General features: G+C 49.4%; 1 protein-coding gene and 1 long non-coding RNA gene across 3 annotated transcripts in view; both read left to right on the top strand.

The window, feature by feature from the left end:
* The window catches only part of LOC139004931 (uncharacterized), a 119,111-nt gene that overhangs the window by 55,780 nt on the left and 35,710 nt on the right, over positions 1–27,621 (top strand). Inside the window, exon 1 of one of the 2 annotated variants that reach the window (XR_011470627.1) lies at positions 11,690–11,863. The exons of the other annotated variant lie outside the window; for it this stretch is intronic. This is a non-coding gene — a long non-coding RNA (uncharacterized lncRNA). Of the gene's footprint in view, positions 1–11,689; positions 11,864–27,621 lie in introns of those variants that run through there. 2 annotated transcript variants of the gene reach the window in all.
* Positions 22,248–25,771, top strand: SOX1 (SRY-box transcription factor 1). Its single transcript, XM_070407422.1, has one exon. It carries the CDS (start codon positions 22,745–22,747, stop codon positions 23,906–23,908), a length of 1,164 nt encoding a protein of 387 aa, XP_070263523.1. The 5' UTR covers positions 22,248–22,744; the 3' UTR covers positions 23,909–25,771.

Here is a 27,621-nt window from a genome sequence, read left to right as displayed (position 1 = left end):
ACCCTGGGTATATGCCCTGACTGGGAACCGAACCAGTGACCTCTCCAGGCATGGGATGATGATCAACCAACTGAGCCACACCAGCCAGGGCCAGACTTACTTTTTAAACACTTGATTATCTTTTAAGTAAGTTATGAGAAGAAAATATAGTCTTACTCCATGTGTCTTTTGCTGTTCATTTCTTTATGTAGATGTTAGTTTCCACCTGGTACCATGTCCTTTCATCCTAAAAGGTATATTTTATCATTTTTTGTAGTGCAGGTTTGTTGTCTGTAAATATAATCAGCTTTCACTGACACAAAAATGTCTCTTTCAGTTTTTTTGAAAGATAATTTTGCTTCATATGACATTACTGTGGATGATAGTTTTGTAGATTTTTTTCTTTCATCATTTTAAAGATATTTTCCTTTGTTTTCTGGTCTCTATTGTATTCATGGGGAATCAGCTTATATCCTGTATCTTTGTTCCTCCAGCTAATTTCAAGATTTTCCCATTTGCATTGTTTTTTTAGCAGTTTGACTATAAAGTGCCTAGGTGTGGTTGTTTTTCTATTTATCTTGCTTGGAGTTTGATGAGCTACTGGGCTCTGTTAAGTCATGTTTTTCATAAAATTAGGCAGGTATCTGGCAGGTATCAATATCACTTGCTTCTCTTTCTGGCCTCCAATTACATGTATGTTAGGCCATTTGATATTGTCCATAAGGTCTCTGAGGCTCTGTTTATTTTTCTTCAATATTTTTCCTCTGTGTTTTTCATGCTTTGTTAGTGCACATCTGTATAAGTCCAAAGTGCTTACCAAGCTCCTTTAACTTGGCCAGACTTAACCTTCAACCTAATTTTATTGCCCTTGTGGATCTTTACAGGGCTTAGAATTAGGTTTTGTTAGGGCTTGTCTAGAGCAAATCTTGCAAAGCATCTGATCCTAACTCTTACTGGTGTCTCATCTGGATGCCTCAGGTGTTAAAGTGGTTTTAACAGGATCTCTGCCACCTGACAGGGTAGAACTATGACAGTATCTGTACTTCTCACCTTCTAGTTTCTGGTTGAACTCTCAATCTCCTACCAGCTTCTATCTGATAAGCCTTGTGCAGGGACAGCCAGGCCTTCGGCCTCACACTGACAGGGTACCCCCCACAAAGACTTCTGGAGTCCTCTGCTTACATGGCTCTAACCTTTCTGCAGTTCTACCCCACAGATTCCAGCTGTTTTGTGTACCCAGAACTCTGATTTCTGCTTTCTCAACTAGGAAAGACCACCATGCTCTCCTTGGGGTCCAGCCCTCTGCATCATGGCCAGAAAATTGCCCCCAGGCAGACAGCCGGGGTATGGGGCTCATCTAATGAGATTCCTATTGTCTAAGATCATTAGCTTCTTATGACTGTTGTCTGCTGCAGGAAAACACATGCTCATATATTTTGTCAGATTTTACAGTTATTTGTCTCCTGGAGGACAATCCAATACCAGTCTGTCCATTTTATACATATTTATACTTGCCTATCTAACAAATATTGAGTGTCTATAATGTGCTAGACATTAGAATTACAGTGTTGAACAAATAACATGAATTTTTCCCTCATGAAGTTTACAATTTATGGAGGAAAAATGGATATTGAACAAATAACTATAAAAATAAATCTGTAGTTAAAACTGTGAAAGCTATTATGTATTTAAAATATAACAGAGTGCCTTCATTTACATGGGGGGAGAATGACTCTTTAAACAAGTAACTTGAGTGATGGGTAGGCCAGACAACAATTTGAAAGGTGTATAAAAGATGTTTTAAAAGCACAAGAGAACCAAGAAAAGATTGTAAGAGGAGGCCTCCATGGCAGGAACAGAAGTTTCCTGGGACTGGACACTGGTGTCTGGGACAGCAATCCAAGATGACACCACAAAGGTAGGCAGGGGCCTTGCTAACTACACGAGATTATATATTCAGAGAAACGGAGCACCACTGAAATATTAGAGCAAGATCAGCTTCAGAAATGTTAAGTGTAGGTTAACAAAATCCTTCTGGGTAATAATAATACATCTGTCATGGCTGAGTCTTCCAAGAGAGCAAGAACAAATATACCTTTTAGAGAGCATAAAGACTGGCTGAGGATGTTACCTTAGAAGAAGCAATGTGCTGTAGGTCAGTATTTATTGAGATGATAAATCCTCCATAGTTAATCCTTCTCTTTCCAACCTTCAGATGGTGAAATCCTGCCTAAAAAGTCCTTTTACATTTTTATATTAGTTCCTTGCACCCTAACAGGTTTAGTTTGCTGTAGCTAGGACCACCTGAGTGAAAAAACTAGAATTAAGTGGATCAGGCTAGTACTCTAGGGGGTAATTGTTAAAACAAAGGTGAAGTCGATATTAGGGATTTAGAATAGTCAAAGGAGAGCCCAGATGGCATGGCTCAGTGGTCAAGCGTCAACCTGTGAACCTGGAGGTCATGATTCAATTCCTGGTCAGGGCACATGTCAGAGTTGCAGGCTGGATCCCCAGTGTGGGGCATGCAGGAGGAGGCAGATCAATGATTCTCTCTTATTGGTTGATGTTTCTATCTCTCTTTTCCTCTCCCTTACTCTCTGACATCAATAAAAAAAATTTTTTTAAAGAATAGTCAAAGGGGATAAGGATGGCTCACAGGAAAATCACTCGTATACAATTATTGGAAATATTTCCAGAATCTTCTTTGGATCTGTGACATAAAGATAGGTGTTACGTGTTTAAAATATAACAGAGTATCTTAATTTAGAATTGGGGAGAATGACTTTTTGATGAGTGATGAATAAATGTCTATTACTATCAAGATTATCCTATGGTTCACTCTTCAATTTAAGATTCAACATTTTTAAATCATTATAGAGAAAGTTTCAAACACAGCATCTATAAACTCATGTGTTTAGATCAGCCTTCACATGGTACCAAATTGCATGTTATTTCCATCCACTCAAACTAGATAATTTTTCCCAATATAAACAAATATTGGTCAATCTGGTCAATTTTTGCCATAGTCATCTGGAGATTAAAATATATTCTTTTCAGCAAAAAGGAATGAATACTTATATGTATGTCATACTTTTTCAAACAGGTGCAAAAGGAGCTCTGCTAATTAAAATTGTAAAGTTATTCTGATATAGCAAAGCATGCCTCTTTTTGTGTATGATACTAGCCAAAAAGATGCATAACTATCTCAGTGTGTATGTGTGTGTGTGTGTGCGCACACACGCAAGCACGCACAAGCACATGTGTGCACTGTAGGCTGCTGTGTGCCCATAATCATGTGCATATATAACCAAGTTTCTCAATGTCACCTCACATATATTTTACTCAGCTAAATTACTGAAAATAAAATGTATGGTATGATATATTGCAACCATATATTGTGTACAGTTTGTATATAAAAAAGAAAGAATGATTAAAAGTCGATGAGAGACTGTTTATAAATCTTGATTGCTTCATAATTTTAACTTTGAGCAACATTTTTATCATAATTATAGGCTTTCTTAAAGCATTTATGCAGATTGTTGTTACTCAAAAGGGGGTTTATTCCATTTTGGTATAAACTACACTTTTTTCTTTATGAAATCACTCTTTGAGTTTCTAATACTCAGTCCTCTGCCAGAGCTGCAAGATTCAAATAGCAGGAAGAGGGCTGTTACTGCTCCCTCCTCATCTGCCCACCATACTGGAAATTCTCTGGAATAATAAGCAGTTGACATCTTTAGAAGATTGTGAATTCCTTCTTGAACACTCAATGGTCCTGTGAGGCTAGTACATTTTGAACCCACTTCTCAGATCAAGAAATTAAGCCCTAGAAGTCTAAACCATGACAAAAATAGTCCATTATTTCATTCTAGAATCATAAAGCATTAGCTCTAGAACAGAGATTCAAACACTCTTGAGTCTTGCTGCCTTACATTTAAGCTTAGAAAACTGAGGTCTCCAAGAGGTGGAGTAATTGCTCCACATCATAGCCATTTAACTGCATTGAGCTGACAAGCAACAATTGAATGGAGATTTAGACTGAAATGTTCAGAGGCTTTGGCATCATATAGATCAGTGGTTCTCAACCTTCTGGCCCTTTAAATACAGTTCCTCATGTTGTGACCCAACCATAAAATTATTTTCGTTGCTACTTCATAACTGTAATGTTGCTACTGTTATGAATCATAATGTAAATATCTGATATGCAGGATGAGTCTTAGGCGACCCCTGTGAAAGGGTCGTTTGACCACCAAAGGGGTCACAACCCACAGGTTGAGAACCGCTGATATAGATGCAAAACCAGAGAAAAGTCCTATCAACTTTTCTTCCAAGAAGTCCAAAAAAGGAAAGAGGAAAAGAAATTCATCAGCAGAAACAAAAACTAAAACAAAAGCAAAAAGAAAAACTTTAAGAAGTGAATACCAGATGAAAGGGAGGAAATTCAGAGAAAGACTGAGAGGGGCTCTTCCAGAAAAATGAGCAGAGTCTCCCCAAATCCTAGTGCAAACCAGCTCTCTGCAGGAGGATTGCACACCCCCCGAGGACATGACCCAGCCTGCTTCAATTCACCCTCCCATCTTTAGGGCCAAGACGGTGCTTGACACATTGTAGGTGACCAGTAAATATTTGGGAAATGAATGAATGAATTTCAGAAACAAAAAAAACTCCCAAACACAGAAGGAGTAAGATCTTCAAAGCCTATACTTTATGAAACCTGTTTCCCTGAGTATGCTAAGTTTTAAGTCAAGTCAATAAATACACTTTTCTCAGTGGAAGTAATAAGACTTGGAGATTTGGTCACTGTTTTTTTAAAAATGACAATTTGATTACAAGACAGCATGTGACAGAGTACCAAAGTGTTATAATAGACTGTAGGTGTTAAAAACCTCCTGAGAAAAGAGAGTTCATCTACGGTTTTCAAATGAAAACACTGAAATGTCCCCATAAACAGAGTCCCAGCTTCCTAAAAACAAACACCTCTGCCCTGGAGACAAGGGACACGCCTAGACTGGGCTGCATTGGTCAGACTGGTGCAGTTTTCCCTGGAGAAGTAAGATGTTGCGTGGCCTGATTTCACTTTATCCACCCTCCCTCTTTGCCAGGGAAATCCAGGTGAGTAGGTCTGCCAAGAAGACCAAATGAAAGGACTTTAAATAATATGGTGATTTTTTTTTTTTTTTTGAGAGCTAGGGCTCAGGCACTTTTACATTGATTACATAATTTAGTTGTCACAACAACCCTATAATGTAGGAATTAGTACCTATACTCTGCTGATTAGGAAACAGGATTGGAAAAGTTAACTAACTTGTTCAAGTTTGCACAGGACCAAATAGCAGAACAAAGCCAGGCTCCAGCAGAGGCAGGCTTGAGTTACTGCCCATGTCAAAATCACTTCATTGTTAAACAAACATCTCCATGCCTACGATGGTCCCACCACTCTTACTGAGAGCTGCCACCCACAAAGCTGTGACTTCCTTTCCATCTTCGAGCACCAATACACAGAGGCTAAAAAGTCTTCTCTAGACTGCTCATGTGCACATCACTTACTAGTATGAAGCAGGCATAGACTTTAAGTATTAGAAACTTTACGAAGTTATATTATCCTCAAAAGAAATTTTAGATTGTGAATTAATTAATGACTTTGAATTTCCTTTATTCATATGTTTGCATATTTATTCATAGCGAGAAAGTTCTTTATTCGTGTGTGTGTGTGTGTGTGTGTGTGTGTGTGTGTGTACAAATAGATAGGTATATATAGATAGATAGATCAGCATACTCCTCCTTTTAATGACAATTATTCAAGTTCTCCCCTAACAATATTTAATCCTTTTTTGAAGTGTTCCAATAATTATAACTGGGCTTCTATTTTAAAGGACTGGAACAAAATAAAATATAGGCCTTCTCAGCTCTGATTCAGAAAATATTTTATATTCCCATTGTCTTCTTATTCAACAACTTGTGGATTCAGTTCTGATTGCATCAGGTTAACTGTGAGAGTTGACTATTGGGAAAGAATGGGACAGGGAAGCTTATGTCCAGTTAAACATGAATTTGGAAATTCAACAAATCAGCAAAATTCATTATTTTGTCACTCACCAGTTAGTTCAATGTAACCCCTGGATAAATGGCAAAGATAAATACTACCATGAAAATGAAATTATTAACTTTAACTAAAAATGGGTAGGTAGGAGTTACATTTAAAAGATATGTTTCCAGAGGGTGAATTCTAATAGTGTCAAAATCACTGTTAACAATGATTTTAGGCTCAGCTGGCCTGGCTCAGTAGTTGAGAGTCAACCTATGAACCAGGAGGTCATGATTCCCGGTCAGGGCTTATGCCCAGGTTGCCGGCTCAATCCCCAGTAGGGGGTGTGCAGGAGGCAACCAATCAATAATTCTCTCTCATCATTGATGTTTCTATCTCTCTCTCACTCTCCCTTCCTCTCTGAAATCAACAAAAAATATATTTTTTAAAAAATAAAATTAATTAATTAATTAATTTTAAAAAAGAAAGTTGTCTCACCTCCTAGAATCCCACCCGTCATGATGCTGCCATCCTTCTGAATGAAGCCTTCCTTTCTCCCACCTTCTACCTGAACCATCTCCAGCCTTCAAACCCCTTTCCCAGGGTTCTGTCCCCTCCTTGAACCTTTTTCAGTCTGAACTCCTTCTGATGGGTACCAGCTGCACCACACAATTTCACACAGAAGCTGTGTAGTTCTTTCATCACATATTTATTGCACATCTGTTACATTTAGCAAGTGTAACTTGCTCTTCCCTCAAAAAATGCAAACCCTTTATATCTTATAATTCTTCTTAATAAGGACCTGCTTCTTGCCCCATGCTACTTTACTGCTCAAAGTCAGATATCCAGAGTGCTGAGGCAGGGCTGCCTGCTGGAGGTGATGCCTGTCCACTCACTTTACCCTCCCCCACCACACCCATCTTTCCAGCAAGCATGTGAACTTCAGAGGATCAACCAGGGGTCTGTTGCATAATTGTGAGATGCTCAATCATGGCACATCAGGCATAAATGGGAACATGCGTGCACACATATTCCATGTCAGCATGTTGGAATTACACAGCCACATCCACATGGGCTGTAGTACATGTTTTTAGATTCTAATTCTTTCATAAAATTGGAAAACAACTTATAATTACAATACAATGTGGGTTCTTCAGCTTTTTCAAGTAATTTCTTAGAAGTACTGTTCTAAGCCAGGGATTTTCAACTCTAAATTCTAATCAGAATCACTTTGGGCCCTTTTTGAAAACATACGTTTTCAAGAGTTTTTGTCAGCTGGTCTGGGACAGGGCCTAGACATTGCAATGGTTCCAATGTGAGCTATTTTTACTTACTATCATTTTCCCAGGTAGGTCAGATACTTTTACATGTGAAAAGAATGAACTCTAGTCAGAAAGTGAAAATGCTCACATTTTCATTTTTGTACATTTATAATTAACTCTATATTCCTGTAAAAACTAATTTTAAAAACTTAACACACCTGGTTTTCCATTAAAACATAATTTAAATCGATGGACTCAGAGAAGCTTTGGTTATCCTAAAAGTTCCACCTGGGTAGAATATTTGCTCTGTGTGTTTTAAAAGGGTTTGGAGGGAGAGGCATAAATTGCATTTTGATTCTATTTCATCAATGAGAATATGAGAAACAACTTAAGGTCTTATTTCAAGCACTTTTCCGTGTGTATGCATTCATGGAAAATAAGAATAGGTCTCAGGCTGATCTTAGAGTAAAGCAAATTAAAATTAGTGTTTTGATCTCAATGTTTTATAAATTAGATAGTAGCCTCAAGATTCTTAGTCGTTTTCTAAATGCCTGTCATGAGGAAATATGCATAGCTTTCCTTCTTCAAGAGAAAGGCCTGAGAATTTTATTTTAATCTTCATCCTGATGCATTTGCCTTTCATCGCATTTTGTAGTATAATCAGAAGTTCCTATTTTGACCTTCCAGCTTCAAGAATAAGTTCTAAAAATGAGGCATTGGCAGGATGGTTATACAAAGGAAAGGAGAAATGTGGGTGAAGCAGTAAGTCAAATGATGTTCATATTATAAAAAAATATAGCAACAATTAATAACCTGTTGTGACACAGGCATTACCTTATAACATTAGGTTATGGGTGTGGTCCTGTCAGTAGTTGCTTTTTGTGTACGAGTTAGGCATCACCAAGAGGTCAAAATCTGGGGAGACATTCCAAGGAGGACTATGGCTCTGAGTGAGTAGAGGTGAATATTTGCACTGATTTTCAGGGAGAACAGCATGTACAGGACACTGTGCCCACAACCGCACCAAGTATTCCTAGTGCTCCGGGACCAGAAATACAAAGGGTTCCTTTGAGCTACCCCAATGGGGGCGCATTTCTTTAGGAGTTAGGGCCCCTTGGATTAAAGGGGCAATTCAGACCTTTGAGGAGGAGAGCCTGCTTGGGAGAGGGAGAGGAAGAGGGAGAGGGAGAGGCAGAGGGAGAGGCAGAGGGAGAGGCAGAGGGAGAGGAAGAGGGAGAGGGGAGTCCCAGTCCCATCTCTGGGGAGCCGAACAAAGGAGATGTTTTGCGAGCCTACAGGCTCCGCTTCTCAGAGCGTCTTTTGGCCCCATCCCCCCACCACCACCACCAACAACAACAACTAAAAGGAAAACCCAGTTCCAACCGAGACTCCCCACATCAGCCAGGCCCATGGGAATAAAGTGGCTGATGCCCTCTGCGCTCTGCTGGTGTCTCTGGGCATCGCTGAGATCTGGGCATCCCTGAGATCCGGCGTGGCTGACCTTGACTGGGCCGGCTGGCTCTTCTGTGATACCTGTGACAGGGGGTCTTTTCACCGGTTGCTGCCACCAGTGTCACTACCGATGCCCCGGGAAAGGTTTGCTGCCAGGGGCCGAATTCGCTGGGCAGAGGCCTGTGAGGAGCGCCCAAAGCGAAACCAGAGAAGGGAAGTCGGGATTCTGCTCTCAGTCCGCCTGCTGGCGCCAGGACCTGCAAAACTGCCACAGTCGGGGAGGGAAGGGGGTCGAAGGGAGGAGGGAGTGGGGGGAGGTAGAGAGAGGGGCGCTGACAAAGGTCCTCCCTCCAGGCCTGCACTGCGCATCCCCACCCCCACCCCCCACTCCTCCTCTGCGAGGGCCGGAGAGGGGCGCGTCCTGGCTTCTACGGAAGTCCAAGGTCGCTTCCCAGCGCCCGGCGCTGGGCCGCTGTACACCTGTGCTCCTGTGCGCCCGACCTAGATGTGGGTTGAAATTCCACTTCACAACCCCCACTGATACGAGATGTGAGTTTGACATCTGTTTGCCAGAGTGTTTTGCACTTAGCCTAACACCCACTATTAAGTGACAAAATTGTGGCAGCCTGTCAAAGCCAGCTGACTGGCAGCTGCTCCGCTTACAAGAACCATTCAAATATTTGCAGGTTTTGAAGCTTTCGGCAGTGTTGTACCCAATCTTTCAGTGATTTAACATGTAAAATGTAAGTCAGAGTTTTAAATCTGGATTCCAAAAGGTTTCCATTTTCCATACAAAAGGGAAAAGCTTTCCGATGCCTGCTGGAACCGGTCCAACGCCAACGTACCTCCGGTTTGCCATCACAGGATTCCTGCACAAACCCGTTGTTTTTTAAAATGTCAAGGACCAAAGTCTCTCTTCCCGTTGTCACCAGCATCTTATGTGACAGAACTGAATTACCTTAACCTCCATGGGAATACGGTTTCTCAAAGGTAGCTTTCAAAACAAAATAATTCCCGCGTAATGGGAACGTACCTGCTTTCCTTGGCATTCTAAGGTTACACTTTGGGGGAAGTGAGCTGCTGGTTGACATCGGAGTTCTTTGCCGATTTCCAAAACACTCCCTCCTCTCTTTGCACTCCTAAATACTTAGTCCGATTGAGAAATAATTTGCAAATGACAGTGTTTCTCTGGATTAAGGTCCATTGAGTAAAAGTCATGCTGGTCTTTTGTCGCCACAATTAGAGCCAGACAGACAAGGGCCTCCAGAAAAGTGCAGCTGCCAGCAATGAAAGCAACCGCGCTGCCGTCTGTGTAAGATGCATCCATGAGTACACACCCTACACCCTGAAACACCCAGGGCCCGACAAGCACTTCTACCGCACTTGCACTTCTTTACTTTGTTCATGTTGGTGAATATCTTTCTTTCTGGTGGGAGGGGGACGTAAGTCCTCTGGGTAAGACACTGGGTCATCAATTTTAGAAAGACAGTTGCTTTTGATACACCTTCGGAGAGGATCAGAGGGTGCTAGCGTTAAGTACGAAGTGCTGACAACTTGACACAATTGAAGAGACAGAGACAGAGGAAAGTGAGAGGAGAGAGAGAGCCAGCACCGGCTGCCTGGCTGCCGTCTCTTCGCTATAGATGCTCTCCTCTGCCCGCTGGCCGGCGGGCCGGGCGGAGAGGGCAGCACTGTCCTTCGAGGGAGCGCCCGGGGCTTGCCTGCACAGACAGTCAGGGCGCAGGGAGGGTCCGCGCCCGGAGGCGGGGTGGCGGCACAGCACAGCAGGGCTCCCCACCAACCCAACCGTGCGCCCGGGGAACCTGAGGCCGCCTGGCCAGGGCGACTTTTTACCTGTAGCTTTGTGTCCACAATACTAATCTTCAGTTAGACACCGTCTTTCGTTCAGCAGCTGCCGTTAGGCGCAAAGGCAAGGGAGGGCGGGGGGGGGGGGGGGGAGTGCTTAAAACCGCGAAGCAGAGGTTGGGCGTGGGGAGCGGGGGGACGCGCTAGGCCAAATTGTCTGTCCTCTGAGCGGGAGAACAAAGCTGAAGCTATACATCCCCGAGAGGAGGGAGCCTAAAGTGAGGACTGGCGGAGGCGGGGGTGTGTGTGTGAAGCGGGGGGGGGGGGGGGGGGGGGGGACGGGGTAAGGCTGATAACCCCAGGAAACGACGGAGGCACCGCTGGGACTCCGGACTGCGGGTGGGGCGACTGACGTCCTCCCATCCCGAGGTTGGGAAAGGACCCGAAGAGCTGTTGGAGGCGCCCATCGGTAGCCTGTGTGTTGGTAGAAGTAACAGTTTTTTATGGGGTGGAGGTGCAGGAGGCGGGGGTGGCGGGGGGGCCGCCTTCAGGTCACTGCAGTTGTATTGAGCCCGAATATCTGAGGCCAGGCCGGGTCGTGGGTGAGGGTGGGGATGGGGGTGGGGTGATGAGGGACCAGGGGCCAGGAAAAGTGGGGAGCGCGCGGGCGGCGGCTGGGCGGCTTGAGGGAAGAGAAGGAGGGCGACTGGGGCGGGGGGTGGGGGGGGGCGCGGCGAGGGGTAAGGGGCTGGGGCGGCGCGGGGAGCGCGGGCGCTGAGACGCGGCTCCACCTCCCAGCTCAAAACGGCGTCGCAGCTGCTCCAGAACCAACTGCTCCATTCTATTCACTGTCGAGGAGGAACAAAAAAGTGGCTATTTATTAGAATACTTGTTTGGTATTGTTCGGCGCCACACAAAAGGCGCTTCATTATGTGGAGGGATTCCCCCTTTTCCCAGAGAGAAACAATAACTTGAAATTGTCTTTAAAGTCTTTTCTATCGATAATAAATTTCATTTTCTTGTCTCTCTCGCCTGCAGCGTGTGTGTCTGGGAGGGTGTGCGCGCGGCGCGAGAGGGGAGCATGTGCGTGTGCAGCGAGTGTGCGAGCGGGGATGCGCGTGTGAGGGTGCGCGTGTGAGGGTGCGCGTGTGAGGGTGCGCGTGGCGCCGGCGCCGCGTCTGCGGTGCAGGCGCCGCCGGGAGCCGACCCGGCTGGGGTCCCAGGGCCGCGGCGCGCTCCCCGCACAGAGCGGGCCGGCGGGTCCCGGGGAGCCTGGGCTGGGGGCGCGGCCGCGCCGGACCCGCTCCGGGGGCCGCGGGAGCTGGAGGAGGAACTAACTGTAAGTGTGTCCTGAACTTGCGCGGGGCTTCCGGGTGCGGGAGCTGGGGAGGAGGCCCGGAGCGGCCGGAGGAGCGGGCGCGGTGTGTCCCGCGGCTCTCGGTAAAGGAGGGCAGGGTGTCCCCGCAGCTTCCGTGGGCCGCGGAGAACAGGTGGGTAGCTGGGGCGGCCGCCGCAGGCGTACTCGCGCGCGGGGTCCATTTGTCATTTTCTTCTCTGCAGGTTCACTCCTCCCCTCCTCCTCCCCGGCGTTGTAGATTGGCCGCCGCCCAGCGGACCGAGACTCTGTTTCTCTCTGGGTCGCACTTTTGGGGGAGGGAGAGGGAGGTCGAGCCTCTCCATTTCAGGGAGAGAGTCAGACGCGCTGCATTTCCCGTTTTCCCGCGGCCAGTGCCGCTCCTGCCAGCTCCACGAAGGCCCAGAGAGCGCCCTGCGCCCCTGCCCTGGTCCGCGCCGGCTCCTGCGCTCCGCCGTGGGCACGAGGCAGCGCTGAGAACGAAATCCGAGGGTTGAAATTACGTTTCAAAAATTAACATGTTGAGCGTGTGCCATTTAATGAGCGGCGTTTGGGGCAAAGAATCAATTTAACTTTGACTGACCGGCGGTCTTGACTGTGTTAATGCTGCCACACACACGAATCAATGAGCGGCGAGTCCTGACTGCGAGTGACGCTGGACCCGGCGCCTGGCCGGGAACCCCGCGGGCGCCGCCAGCACTTCAATCCCGCTGGCTACGAGGGCGCTGCAAGGTGGAGTCTGGTGGGCCCCAAGTTTCTGCCAGCTGAATGGGCCGCCTAGATAGGGGGTGACCCCCACGCGGGCACCAAGTCCCCACAGCGCGCCCTCCCTCCTCCTGCGAAATCGCAACCGCTCGGCAACACTGTATCCACCCGCGCCGGCAGGGCGCCCGCCTCCGCCCCTGTTTTCTGGGCTTGAGCCGCCCGCGGAGAGGAAAGTCACCAAGTTTCCAAGGTGAAGTGGGTGTTCGGTGGTGGCTGGTGCTGAATTCGACGGGCCGGGGCGAGGCCGACAGCCATCGACCAGGAACAGGGCCGGGCTGGCTGCCTCCTCGCCAGAAACAGGTGCTCGAACACGATAGCAGCAGCCAGTCAATTAACCCATGAAAAGCCCGCTTTACTCCATCGATTTCCAGGAGCGCGGTGCGGACGGAGTTCTGGAAGCTCCTTTGTGAAGGGCGAGGGCGGGGAGCCAGCACTGATGGCTCCCCAGTTGGCGCAGAGGACCCCCCCCCCCCCAAGCCCTGGCCTAAGGGTAGGGGGTTGTCTCTGCTGGAATTGGGACCGCAGTGTTACTCCCCAGCGCGGGTCGGGTAGGTCCCCGAGGCCTGGGCAGAAGGGGAATGTCCTGGCCAGGGCCCTCTGAGGCGCTCAGCTGTGGATGCAGACAAGATCCACGCGGAAAGGAATTCCACCCCTACCCCCACTTCTCCTCAGCGCCCCCACCGAGCAGCCTTTCTCCCTGATGCCCTGTGCCCGTAGAGAATGCCAGGTGTGCTCTCTGAATATGACAGAAAACTTCCAGGTGGCCTGGTATTTGGGTCCTGGTTGTCGCAGGGAAGGATGGAGCAAAAGGCCAATCCGGATGTGGGTGTCAGCAGCTGGTGTTGGGGGGTGGCAGAGGGGCGCACTGGATTGGAATAGAAAGAAGGGGTCTTCCCTCAGAGGAACCTGCCCAACACTGGGGCAGGGCCGCTAGACTAGCTGTGCCTGATCTCTCTGCTCAGAAGTCGGAATAGGCCACTGGAACCCCTCCTCCGCCTGTGCTCCAGGTGGCTGGCCTATAGGTGCAAAGGCAGAGGGTACAACCATCTGCAAAGAAGGGTGGTAGTCAGCCCCTCCTCAGGAGCAAACTCGGCTGTGTGTTCTGAGTGCTGAGCACAATTTCAGGTAGCTAAATCAAAGAAAATGCATAGGTTCTACCCTAAGACCCAAATCCCCCTCCTCTGCCGCCTGATGGGGTCTTCTGTCCTTTTGGGGCCACTCCCCAGAGCCATGGGTGCTAGTCTAAGAGCAGTCAGTCCATAAAGGCAGAGATGGCACCCAGCAGCCAGATAGAGAGCTGGAAATTTCCCTTTAGCCAATTTTGTAGAAAACGCCACTGTTCACCCATTTTTTCCTCACTGCCCCTCAGTTAAGATGTAGGTTTTAGAGGCTATCTAAAACTTGACTCTTTTTTATGACCTACCCAACCTCCCTCCATCTCATACTCATGGTGCTGGGTCCCCTAAAATGGTTAATGTGGGGGGATGCTTTGGGGGGGGGTGCTGCAGGTCCTTCCCCATCCCTGCTATGGAAAGACTGCCACCACAAATATTGACGAGTGATCTGATTTCCCCTGGTAGGACAGATGGCTTCTGCCTCTGTGAGGTAAGATACAAGGTATTCACACGGAGCTAAGGGGCACCTCTCTTAGCTTAGAGCACAGGGCGGTTGTCCAATCCCACTGCCTGAAGATTTCCAGGGACCCACTTCCTGTTTGCTGTTTTCCGAAGTAAGCAACACATGCGACTGAAAAGGCTTGAAATGGTGTCACAGTGATGTTTTAATCTCATTGAAAAGTGTATTAAAGGACAAGATGTAATTTATGTGAGACGCTTCGATGAAAGGAGAGATTGGAGTGGATCGTCCTTTCACTCATGTGAACCTCATGTCACGTTTATATTGAAGCCTGTGTAGCTAATCTAATTTGCAATAACAGGGATGGCCTGTAAGAAAAAAGCATCTCTGATTTCACTGTATTTCTTTTCATATAGAAATTCCTTATGACTTGTCTCCTCTTGTGAGTGATGCCTTTTCTATTTGGGGGCTAATGAGAGAAAACATGAAAAAGGCAGTGTTTACTAGTAACCAGTGCTCTCTCCAGCGTACACCCGCTAGCCATGGGCTCGCCTGGACTTGACTGGGACACTTCACGTGCTCAAAACACTGTTGTTGTTTTTTTATTTCTGTGGGATGAACATCACCGCAGCCTCCTGTATCAAACTCCACCTTCTCCCTGCACTGGGGTGCAGGGCCTGCTGGGCTGGGCTGTTTCACTGCAGAGTCTGGTTCAGTTTCTCCCAAGGATTTTGGCTTTAGACGTTAGAGTAATCAGATGCCCTATATTCTCAGACCTTAATGTTCTGCAAATTTTAATTTGAATAGTTAGGAAGCACCCCCCCCCCCATTCTAAAAATCTTGATCCGTGCTGAGTCTTTACACTGTCTCAGAAAGAAACCAACACACCTCCTGCTCAGATGAGGTGCTTTGTATTCTTATTATCACATCGAACACAAGCATTCTTCACCAATAAAAAACCGCACGCGTTAGAAAATTACAACTTTTATACAACGCAAAAAGGTGTATTCAAACGGTTAATTACCGGGGTTTGGGTAAATGAAACTTTAGCAGTGACCCGTTTAATTTTGTGGTAATTACTGACAAAATAAGACAAGGATGAATCACAATACAGTATATTTGTCTTGAAGGAGACTATTGCACTCTGTAGTTAAGCCAAAGAGTAAAAAAAAAAACATGGGGGCGAGGGGCTGCAGAAATATAAAGTGTACATAACATTTAGGGTTAAACCCGAAGAGGGCGCGGCTCAGGTGGCTTCCTCAAGCCCATCCAAATTTTGGAAGCGCGGGCATTTTCTCCTCAAAATTGAAGGCACTCCGACCGTCTCCTCTGGCAGGTCAAGTCTCAGCTACGCGGTGTGACTTGTACGCAACTTCTGCGGGTCCTAGAAATCTGGGAGGCAGAAGAGGGCGGGACCTGTCTTCCAGCCCGGCCTCAGCTCTGGGCCGCCCCGCGCCCAGGGGGAGGAGGGGCTTGTCCCTCACAGGGGGCGAGAGGGATCCCTGAGGATCCCCAAACCCACGGCCAGACCAGGCCAGGCCGTAGTTGGCAAGGCTGCATGGGGAGTGGGTAGAGTGGGTTCACCGGACGCCCCCTGGACAAATTCACTTTATGCAGATGAATTTGACGGCTCTTTTCCCTACCGGCTCCTTCTTCGAAGGACTTTTAGTGCCTGGTGGAGGAAAGCCCTTCTTAGTTGGCCAATCTTTGCCGCCCCAAAGTCGGGCAGCGGGTTAGCGAAGGCCAACTAGGCCAGGCTACTGGGAAATAGCCTGGGTCCCCACTCCCGCCACTTTCCTCCCGAACCCCGAGTCACCGGTGTGGACCCGAGTGCCTCGCGCTCCGCGCGCCCACCGCACCCCCAGAGTCAGGGACAGGCGAGGACTGCTCTTGTCTGGGGGGCCGCTGCGTCCTCCCGGCTGGCACTCGGGCAAGGCGAGGGGTGGGAGCCCTGGAAGAGATCGTGTTTTTAAAGACCATCCCGTAGAACTGAGCGCTGAAGCTGCAGGCAGCCCAGTCCTCTGCCCCAAGTGGTTTGGGCTGGTTGGGCACCCAGCACCCAGATTTACCGGGCAGGTAGCCTGTCAGATTCTTCTCCCAAAGTTCCCCGCAAAAGAAGGCCTGGCAGGCAGAGCGGCAGGAGCTGGAGGTGGCTGCGAGGCCTGGGCAGCCTGGCACGCAGCGACCGCCCAGCTTCGCTCCCGTCCGGGTTGCCCTCCCTGCAGAGCGCCCGCAGCTCCGCCGCCGCGGAGGGCGCGATGCTCCCCTCGGGTCCCAGTATTTTCCTCCCTTGTCTTCTCTCTCCCATTCATAAACCTGGTGGCTACAGACGCAGCTTGAATATTGACGTCTCTCCCCCAACGGCTCCGCCGTTAACCCAATTACAGAATTCATCAAGAACTGTGTTGAATTATCTCTTTCCATACAGTATCAGCATTAGCCTAATTAAAAGCTATAATGTCTGATATAATGATTAAATCGTTAGCTCTGCTGTAGGGAAGCAATATTTTGTTTTCCCTTCAATTAGAAGCTGATTGAGGTTTTCAGAGCAGGTCAGCTGTGAAATTTGAATTATATGTGTGAGTACTGCTCACAGGGTGAGCCCCTACTCGAACGCTCCCAGAGATTCTCCAAATGCGTTCACCCAGGGAGCGAGGAGGCACAACACACACACATACACACGCACACGCGCACACACGCACACGCGCACACACACACGCGCGCGCGCACACACACACTGGGTTGTTTGCTATTCACTGCGATTTTAGGGATCTCCACACCGATCGCTGGAGAGGAAGCTTTGCTGACTTTCGAGGGGAAGGGCTTTATTCCCCTTTCCCCGCGGACGCTCGCGGAACAGCCTCCAAATCCCGACGCTCTCAGTGGAGAAAGGACGGTGGACTTGTGTACTCAGGGAGGCTACAAAGATCTGCTCTGTTGCTGTCCCTAGTGGCACAGATGTCGCTCCAAGTTCAGTACTGGAACGCGATTCTCTATTCCTTCTCCTTCCTCACTTCCCCTTTTTTCCCTATTTCTTTTTTTTTTTTCTCTAAAGACAAAACAACAACAAAAAAACTTTTGCGCTACTTTGATGCCTTTGTCTTTTGAGAACAGCGAAGCCCAGGGAGCCGGACTAGGGCTCAGTGGTGGGGTGAGGTGGGGGGGGGGGGGCGGGGGGGGGGGTACTCAAGCGCACCCGGGGACCGGGAGAGACCAGCACCCCCCGCTATTCCCTGGCCAGTCACCTGCGCGCCCTGGCACGCAAGCCGTCGAATGAGCCCAGGAACCCAGAGCTGGAGAGGGGCGTGCAGGAGCCGGAGAGGGGCGCGGCGGTGAAGAGCCCGGGCCTCGGGCCCAGTAGCTCCCCGAGGCCGGCGAGGGCGGCAGCGGCCAGCAGACGGCGATCGCGGCCCGCTTGTTGGCTGGGTCAGGGCAGACCCACGCGGGGCCTGGGAGGAGGCTCCGCCACCCCGTGAGCTAACCCCGCGCCTCCCAGGGCTCCGGGCAGTGCGGGGTGGGGAGTGGAGCCAGCCTCCACCCCGCCGGCTCTCCCCGCTAGGTGTTCCTCTCCAGCCCGCATCCAGCCCGACCCGCGGTCCCCTCCCACGCGCGCGCTTTCGGGTCTCTTCTCTGCCTGCGCCTCCTGTTGGAGGCCCTCCAGTTAGCCGAGATGACCTCGAAAGGCTCTTCTAATTAAACTGTCTTCCTCTTCTTTTTCTTTCTCCTGTGCCGCCTTCTCCTCTTCCTCACTCAGATCGCCCTTTTCTCTCCAAAAGTCCTGCCTAGGAATTGGCGGCTTTCTCGTGATTTACCTCCCTAGAACTTCGGTCTCAGCCCTTTGGGGCAACACCAGAGTCTGGAAAGACTGCGCCCTGGGCAGTCCACAGAGGCGCCGACACGCGGCCTGAGTCCTTAAGGGGCCTCGGAAGCCCTTGGAGCAAGATGGTGTGAGGGCAGCGGACATAGATGGACATCTCCCCGGAGGGTGTCACCAGGACAGGCAAGGCGAAGGGAGACAGGAGGAGTGTGTCGTTTTCTTCCCTGTGATCTTTGTCTCCCCAGAACTCCTAACCTGTCCATCTCTCTGCTTGCTGGGAGCTTGAGTCTGGCGCTGGTACAGAAAGTAACCTCTAGGTGCCTGAAAGCTCGCTTTCATTAAAGATTGCTAGGGGCAGGGCGAGGATTCTGTCCAGTGATCTCGCTACTTCCCAGATTTCTCCTGAACACAACACAGATGTGGGCAAAGCAAAATCTAAGCTTGCGTTACTCTATATAGGCAGTTTAAGCTAATGGCGTTAGATTTAAAGTCTAGAACTCAATCTATTTGAAAGTCAAGGGCTCGTGTATATTTCCTAAATACATCACATACATATGTATGCATGTGTATTGTGTGTGTACACATGCATGTAAACATGCATATATTGTATATATGGGTGTGCATATGCACACACGTGTATACATGTGTATATATTCACATGCACATTTTCTATACATATACCCTCTATGTATATAGATGTATATATGCATGCATACATTCTATGTATATACACTTGTGTGCATATATCCTGTGGGTACACATACTGTATATGTATGAAAATATTGTGTATATGCATGTACATATACATATACACCTATGTAATTTCTTCTAATGATGGCTTTGATTTGAATTTTCTTTAAGGATCATTTCCATAAGTGAAATTAAAAAAAAAAACAGCATCTTTACTTATCTGCATTCTAAGTGGATCTTCCCTTTGGCATTTTGAGCACAGAGGCACAATGAAGTTTCTGAATTGCCAAGAGAGCAAATTTGGTCAATCAACAGTGAAGTAATCCTTCGATAGTGGTCTGAGTTCTGGCGCTTCTGGTAAATAGTGTAGTCTGTCTTCAAATCCTCCAGCGCCTGGCCTTTGAGAAAGTTCTGGGTTTGAAGGAGGTTCCTGCCAAACAGGAGTGGGGTGGGGGGAGAAACAGAAAAGGGAGAAGACGTGTTTTTCAAACTGATTTTGGACTGTTTTCTCTATTTTTAAAGAGTTACTGGGGAGAAGGGTCAGAAGGAGCAAGAAATTGAGGCTCCCAAAAGCCATTACCAGCGGGAGTTGATATGACGCTCTTCAATCTTTGTGCCAGGATGCAAGGCACTGAGAAGTCTGGCACGCAGTGCCCCGCCACTGCCTAATTGGCACTGGCAGCAGCTGCCAATCATCTATCACTTGGCAACAAGTTATACCTGCAGCTTCAGTTAATACTTATGCACATGGGCACCCATAGTGTGTGCCCGCTTGGGCCCAGGGAACATCTCCTCACTAAAAGGGACTTATGGAGAGCGCCCCAAATGCTAAGCACTAGTGTGATCTCATAAAAGGCTAAACCATTTACTTCCCATTTAGGTGCTCTGGAAAACAAGGGTAATGTCATATTTGGAAACGATTTTCAGGACTATGTAGAAAGAAACTAGACCATTTCAAAGTCAGCCATCCAAGTTCCCCAAAACATAAAGCATTCCTGCAATGCACACTGGAGTGCAGGGTGGTTATACGATAAATTGTTCCATTGATATGGAAAATAATGTGCCAAGCCTGATTCATACAAAGTATTTTCAGGGGGTCTTAGGCTATTTGGTTTAAAATCTAAATTGAAAAGCAGAGGAAAGAAATCTTTCAATGGCTAAGTGGATAATATAGTTTATAATTTGTAAACCATTTCCTTTATTTCAATCTTGCTGACTTTCCATAACACACTGGATCTCACTGCACACCCATCGCCTCTTAAATTATCAAAGGAAAAACGGATCTATAGTATTCCTAAACAATATTCTTGTTCTTTTTTTTGTTCATTCACAATGTAACTAATATTTGGAGGTAGTACACGAAACAAATAAAAAGATTTAACAAACTCGATGGGTGAAATAAGAAGCTGGTTGAAAACCAAGTTTATAACCTAGACATTTAGTGAAAGATAAATATGAAATGACGTTTACTTTCTAATATAATGATATATTTTTCAATGAGTTCACTATTAAATGCTGAATAGCCTGAAATGAAATCAGTTTAATCTGCAGAGACCAATTTACTGTTGCATTGTATACTATAGCAACCTTGCAATAATAATAAAGAGCTACAGTAATAATCATAGTAATTGACAGGAAAGAAGGCATTATCCCTGTACTGTGGACAAGCAATAGGGTCAGGAAATTCACAACCTCAGATTTCTTCTTTAATTGGGGACAGAGAGTTGGAGAGGGAGGGAGTGGAGGTGTCACGTATTCACTGCCCAACATACTTAAACAGCCTTATTACTACCCTAATGATCATGATCGTACGTTTGTTTACTTCTATTTTAAGAAGGTCATTCTCCCGCTTTGGTTAGGCTCCACTTCACCCACCAGCCATCTCCCAAGCACCTCCCACTCTGGTGCTCATGGAGACGCCCCTGTTACTCCCTGAGGGCGCAGGAGGTGTGCGTGGTCTCTCCATGGGTTTTCCGTCAGAAGTCTTTGGGCCACTTTCCTATCATCCATCACCCGGATGGAAAAGGTACCCCGAGTGCAATGGTGTTATGTCAGATACTGTGAGGTTTATGAGTTATAACCGCAGGTGGATGTTTCAGCCACTCCCGGAACCGAGCCTTTCATTTGCATAATGCAAGAAAGCGGTATCTGTCTCTTGGTCCCCAAACCCTACTTTTCCGACTCGCTTCCTGGAGGCCTTGCTCTGTTCACGCAGTTTTGGAAGTTCTTAAGCAAACAGTTTGTGGAAGATGCTCTCCAGAAGAGCGTGGGCTACCTCATTCTTGTGCGATTTTAAACTTTTTCAACTGTTGTTAAGTAACTAGATTCCAGATAGTTCTTGTTTTCGAGCTTACTAGGAATTCCATTTTAGGAGGAAGAAGCGCCAAGCTGAGGAGAGTGTGTGACTGAAACAGCCAGGCTTATTAAAAGAGATCCTTAAAAAAAAAAAAAAAAAAAAAAAAAAAGTTCAGGGCTAATGCTAAAAAGAAGCTGTGCAGCCAAGCCCGACACAAATGCTCCCCCGTTACGGGGATTATTGGGGCCTGGATTGTGAAGGCCTTGCCTACGAGAGGGGGCACTGGAGAACTTCAGAACACGCTGCAGTGGAGCACAAATCCCTGGGAGGGCGAAGGGGACTGAGTTGCCCAAGCCTCGCAGGAGATCCCGAGGAGGGCTTTGCAGTGGCGGCCAGTATTTCCCGCGCCTGAGGTCGCGCCCCTCCTTTCCAGCCCTGGGGAGGCGATGAGTGCGGGTTCCTGCCACAGTTGCCAACTTTCCCCCTTCCCAGCTGGCGGAGAGTTGGCGGGCGGTGGGCAGAGGAGGAGCTGGGTCAAGGATGCACTCGGTTAAACGTGGCCGGGGGCTGTATTCCTTACCTCCCTCCCTCCGCCCCCCCTCCCCCCCCCCCCCCCCCCCCCCCAACGATTCTGTCTCCGTCTAGCTTTTAAATCCAGGCGTTAATCACGCGGAGCGCGCGGGCTGGGAGAGGCGAGGGTGAGCTCGGAGTTCGCCACCGCCGCGCGCTCTCAGGAAGCAGCTCGGCGGTGACCCCCTCCCGGGCCTCCCCCCGCCCCCCCCTCTACCTCCTTCCTGCCCCTGCTCCCCCTTCCTCTCTCCCCTCCTCCCCGCTCCGCCGCCCGCGCCCAGTGTATCTACTCCCTCCTCACGTCACTCGCCAGCGCGCCATGCAAATCACCGCCGCCGCCAGCTCCCATTGGCCGCGGCGCGCGCATTTAATGGCAGCCCGGGCCGGGCGTATGGCTGCTGGGCCTCGCGCGCCGCCGGCCCCGTGTGCGCCTCCACTCCCAGCGCAGGGCCCCGGGCAGGCAGCGGGCAGCCCGGGCTCGGCGGCCCCGGCTTCCTGGACTTCTCTGCGCGCCTGCGCTCCCTTGGCTGCCCCCGGCCCCCGTCCCCAGCTGCACTGTAATCCCCCCAGCCCCCCCCTCCCTTCCCCCCTCGGCGCCCCGCTCCCCCCTAGGCACCTGGGACCCGCACATGCCCAGCGCACGCGGCGCGCCGCCCAGCTAGAAGTTGCATCCCCGGAGTTGGAGGCCGCTGAGGACCGAGTGCAGCAGGAAGGAGACAGCGCCGGGCGACAGCGGCCGACGAGGAGGAGACGAGAGTCCCGGATCGGGGCCCGCGCATCATTCTCGTCCCCCAAAGTGGAGCTGCAAGTTGGCCACGATTGCACCTGTTTGCACTGCTCGGCCGAGAGCGACCCTGCAGCTGCTGCGGCGGCGAGGACAGCGACCCGGGTCATCAACCTCTTTGGCAAGTGGTTTGTGCACGAGGAGAAACTTTCCACCTGTGAGCGGACCGGCGCTGAGTGCGTGTGTTTTTTGCCTCTTTTTTGTTGTTTTTGCCTCCACCTCCCCCCTTCTTCTCTCCGCTAAGACCTCTCCCCACACATCCACCCCCAAGTATCGCTCTGTTTGAGTCCCTCTCCATCTCCCAGCCCCCCGGCCGTCTATGCTCCAGGCCCTCTCTGCGTGGTGCCGGTGAACCCGTGAGCCGCCCCAATGTACAGCATGATGATGGAGACCGACCTCCACTCGCCTGGCGGCGCCCAGGCCCCCACGAACTTGTCAGGCCCGGCCGGAGTGGGCGGCGGTGGGGGAGGTGGCGGCGGAGGCGGCGGGGGCGCCAAGGCCAACCAGGACCGGGTCAAGCGGCCCATGAACGCCTTCATGGTGTGGTCCCGAGGGCAGCGGCGCAAGATGGCCCAGGAGAACCCCAAGATGCACAACTCGGAAATCAGCAAGCGCCTGGGCGCCGAGTGGAAGGTTATGTCCGAGGCCGAAAAGAGGCCGTTCATCGACGAGGCGAAGCGGCTGCGCGCCCTGCACATGAAGGAGCACCCGGATTACAAGTACCGGCCGCGCCGCAAGACCAAGACGCTGCTCAAGAAGGACAAGTACTCGCTGGCCGGCGGGCTGCTGGCGGCCGGCGCCGGCGGTGGAGGCGCCGCCGTGGCCATGGGCGTGGGTGTGGGCGCGGCGGCCGTAGGCCAGCGACTCGAGAGCCCCGGCGGCGCGGCGGGCGGCGGCTATGCGCACGTCAACGGCTGGGCCAACGGCGCTTACCCCGGCTCTGTGGCGGCGGCTGCCGCGGCCGCGGCCATGATGCAGGAGGCGCAGCTGGCTTACGGGCAGCACCCGGGCGCCGGCGGCGCGCACCCGCACGCGCACCCGGCGCATCCTCACCCGCACCATCCGCACGCGCACCCGCACAACCCGCAGCCTATGCACCGCTACGACATGGGAGCGCTGCAGTACAGCCCCATCTCCAACTCGCAGGGCTACATGAGCGCCTCGCCCTCGGGCTACGGCGGCCTCCCCTACGGCGCCGCGGCAGCCGCCGCCGCCGCCGCGGGGGGCGCGCACCAGAACTCGGCCGTGGCGGCGGCGGCGGCGGCAGCGGCCGCCTCGTCGGGTGCCCTGGGCGCTCTCGGCTCACTAGTCAAGTCGGAGCCCAGCGGCAGCCCGCCGGCCCCGGCGCACTCGCGGGCGCCATGCCCCGGGGACCTGCGTGAGATGATCAGCATGTACTTGCCGGCCGGCGAGGGCGGCGACCCGGCGGCGGCGGCCGCCGCCGCGGCGCAGAGCCGGCTGCACTCGCTGCCGCAGCACTACCAGGGCGCGGGCGCGGGCGTCAACGGCACGGTGCCCCTGACGCACATCTAGGGACGCGAGGGGGCCTGCGGCCCGCGCCGGCGACGCGCGAGAAGCTGCGTGCGGCCAGACCGAGGTGCCCGGCCTGGCCCCGCGCGGCCTTGCTTTTGTGCAGACGTTTCCACCTTCTTTCCTTCCAGAGAAACACTGGCGACGAACACTAGGTGACACCACCCCTTGTCCCCCGCTCGCCGCTCTGGGAGCTTCTGGGAACGGCTAGGCGCGGACACAGTCGTGCGTTTTAGACTGAACTTGGTGTTTTCTTGAGACTTTTTGTACAGTATTTATCACCCACAGAGGCTGGAAGCGTTTCTTTGCTGGAGGGGACACAAAGACCGAGCCAAGCAAGAGGCGACTCCAACTTTTCTATCCCGCCGGCGCGCTCACGCTCGTCCTGCCTCGCTTCCTGCTGGCGTTTGGTCGCCCGGGAGCTGTTCGCATTTGTTATCGGTGTAGTAAGGCAGATCCAAACACAGGTTTTTCGTAGCTGTTACCACTCTTGGGTTGGTTTGTTAATTTATACAAAGAGATGCCCCCACCCCCTTTCTGATGGCAGCGTTATATTCTGAGTTTTTGTAAAACTTTTCTGTATCTGCGCTTTTCCATTTTTTTTTTTGGTTTTGTAATTATTTCTTGTAAATGCATTGTGAAATTTTAATTTTGGCGTTTCAGCGTGGGGAGGGGTATTCAGATTATGTACATAGTTTCCTAAAAAGCCTTTCTAGTAAAAAACGAAAAAGATAACTCCTCTTTAAAAACGCATCGAGTCAATAAATTTAAGAGAGGTAAAAAAAAAAAAAAAAACTCGGTTCTTCCCATAAATTTGAAACGTGCTAATTGTATATGCATGTTTTACGGGCTCCAAATACAATTAGTAAGTCTGACGAAGGAGAAATGATCAGCATGGTTTAAGAGTGAAGGGAAACCCAGGGGAGAGGGTGCGGTTTTTACAGAGGTTCGTTCAGTGGAAGGGAAGGAAGTTAAAACCAAGAGATTATTTTGTAGCGTTTACAGTGTTAATACAGAATGGGAAATAATTACAAGGAAAAAAGTCGTTATATACTCCGGCCCTTCGGTGTGTTTGTATCTTTGGGCCGACACTGCGGGATTTTTTGATTCCTTCCTGTGGGCTTTGCATCCTCTGGCCGGCCCCAGATCCCTGCCCCCAGGAGAGAAGAGCCCCATGGCGGGACCAGGCCAAGGTTGGATGACAAAAGACCACTGCAGGGGCGTGAGGGCCCCCATTTCCCCGCAATTAACAAGATTGCAGGTGGAATTTATCTAGATTTGGCTCAAGGAAACACAATCTCTGAACCAAAATGTACTGTAACCAAGCCCCCTCCATCCCTCCCTCTGGCTTATTTCTCCTTGAGAAAGAGCAGAATAATTTTGTTGGATTTTCGCACACAGACACAAAATTGGCCGCTCTCTCCCCCCTCCCCCCCCCCCCCACCCCCCCACCCCAGTGAACTGGGATACAAGTTGCTAACCGATGTGAATGCAAAATGCGGTGTTTATTATTCCTGACCAGATCTAAGGTTGGTTAACGCTTTAAAATTTTTAGTTATATTTTTTTCTAGGTGTTTATTGGTACATTGAAGTTTTTTTCTGGAATTTAAAGTTTTCTGTAAAACTTTGTCTTCAAGTAATCTGACAGCATTAAATATTGAATTTAAAAGTTATACTGTAGCAAATACGTTTTGAAATTAGTCACAACATAAAAGTGAAATTATATTTTTGAAAAAAGAAACCTTTAACCCAGATCAAAATATGTTGATTTCTTCAACCCCCTCATTTTCTCAAAATCTTTTCTTATCCTGGAATGAGTATAGACTATCCTTCCAAAAATGGGCCTATCTTGGTGGGTTAATGAGAGCCACATTCAACCTACATTAAAGAATAGCTTTAAGTAAAATGCTAACCTGACAATTGACGTGTAATTTTTTGGAGTCCTTTTGATACTTTTACTTAAACCACCCATTTCTTAAAGTGACTGCAAAAATTTCCAAAAAAAAAAAAAATGTCGACTGCTTCTTCCAAACAAGATAGTAAAGCGCCCTTCCTTTCTTTCTTTTTTTTTTTTTTTCCTGCCTTAGCAGGAAAAAAATCTGATCCTTTGTGAAACAGTGGCTCCTAAAAGTGTTTGGATATATGTGGGTTGCTAAGCAGAACAGCATCATGAGATCTGGGAATAAATGCCACACACAGTCCCCTCTGGGAGCGAAGCTTTGGGAAATTCTGTAATGCTCTGTTAACTCACCAGCCCACATAAGGGCCAGACCTCATTTACTCTGATATTCGCAGAGTTAAATGGACTCCCTAGTTCTTTTGCTAACTCCCAAGCTAGAAACCTCTCCCTGCACTTACTAAAGTGGCAGACAGACGTGTGGCCGTGCTCACGTAAGTGTATGCCCAAGTTTATATCTATTCTCAACTCTTGGCATCTAAGTCTTAGCTCATCACACCTCTTGGTAATGTGGGTCACACTTGAAATGTTTGAGACTATAAAGGTTGCGCAGTCTGCTGGGGACTCCAGGCAGACCTGTCTGTTGGTTTCCCAGAAGATGGATTTAGAGTTTGGCATTTTTCTGTATGTGCCGCATACATAGTCAGCTGAAACATTCAATGCCAGGTACCCCAAGTCACTTGTTAAAAACCCCAGAAAGGACTTAAAATAAGAATCCCTAAACTGCAGCGAATTTGTTTGGTTAGCTAGAAGGACAAGGAGAAAAACAGATTCTTTAATGAGTTCATTTAAAAACAATATGGGATGGGGGTGGGGTGGGGGAGGAGAGAGATTGGCTAGGATTCCTCTCTCAGGAAGAGATCCCATCAGGCCCGCATTGTTTCTCCCATTTAAATTCACGGATTTATTCCACTACATAACCAAACTGTGAATTCAGTTCTTGCCAAGGTGCTCCCCATCATATTCATGAAATATTATCTGATGGTAATTATTATATGATGGCTTCAGTCACTTCCTAAATCGTGGGATGGTATTTCCATTTTGTTTGAAACCCGTGTGGGGAACGCGGACCGGACTATTTGGGGGCCTCTACAAAGTTTGCATAACTTCCAGCGGGGACAACTGCGGGAATTCTTCGTAGGCAGGCCTTTGCACGCAGCCGGGCTCTCTTAGCTGGGGTAGCAGGCTTTGCTCGAGGGTTTTTCCGCTTGTCTCTTAACCCCCTCTACACCACCTCATCTTAAAAACAAACAAACAAAAAAAACCCAACCATTTGGCCCCTGTAATTGTTGTTAGGACTTTGAATCACCTCCCGCCAAAGAAACCCACCAGTAGCTAGAAATGAATTAATCTTAAAACCAGTAGCGGGGACTGCGCGCCTGCTCTGCAGATGCGTGTCGGGTAGCGTGACTGATAGGTCTATTAAAATCATGCCTGTGGGAGAAGAATAGCGCGTATATTCACGCATTTCATCTTCCCGACAAAGACTGGGCCACGCAGGTTTCTGTTTCCGGGAAATTCTGGTTAATTCGAGAAACTCGTCGCGGGTGGCAGGCCCCTGGAAGGCGCGCTCCAGAGCGACCTGGGCTCCCGCACCCGCCGCCCGCGGCCCCCGCGCTGCCACCCGCGCTTCCGCAGCCTGGCCCGCGAGACAGAGGCTCCAGATACGTCGGCGGTGAAATGTAATCATAGGTTTGATTCCTCGGAAACTTCGAGTGAAAAGCAGACTCGGCCTTGGCGCCGCTCTTTTTCCAGCGTG

This window comes from Myotis yumanensis, unplaced genomic scaffold (genome assembly GCF_028538775.1).
Source record: "Myotis yumanensis isolate MYYU_CA2020_CCGP unplaced genomic scaffold, mMyoYum1.0.hap1 SCAF_3, whole genome shotgun sequence".
NCBI classification, from domain to species: Eukaryota; Metazoa; Chordata; class Mammalia; order Chiroptera; family Vespertilionidae; genus Myotis; species Myotis yumanensis.
This window is presented reverse-complemented; position numbering and strand designations above follow the sequence as displayed.

Excerpts from the sequence above, each read along its gene's own strand:
- SOX1 (XM_070407422.1), top strand. The coding sequence starts at position 22,745 with ATGTACAGCATGATGATGGAGACCGACCTCCACTCGCCTGGCGGCGCC.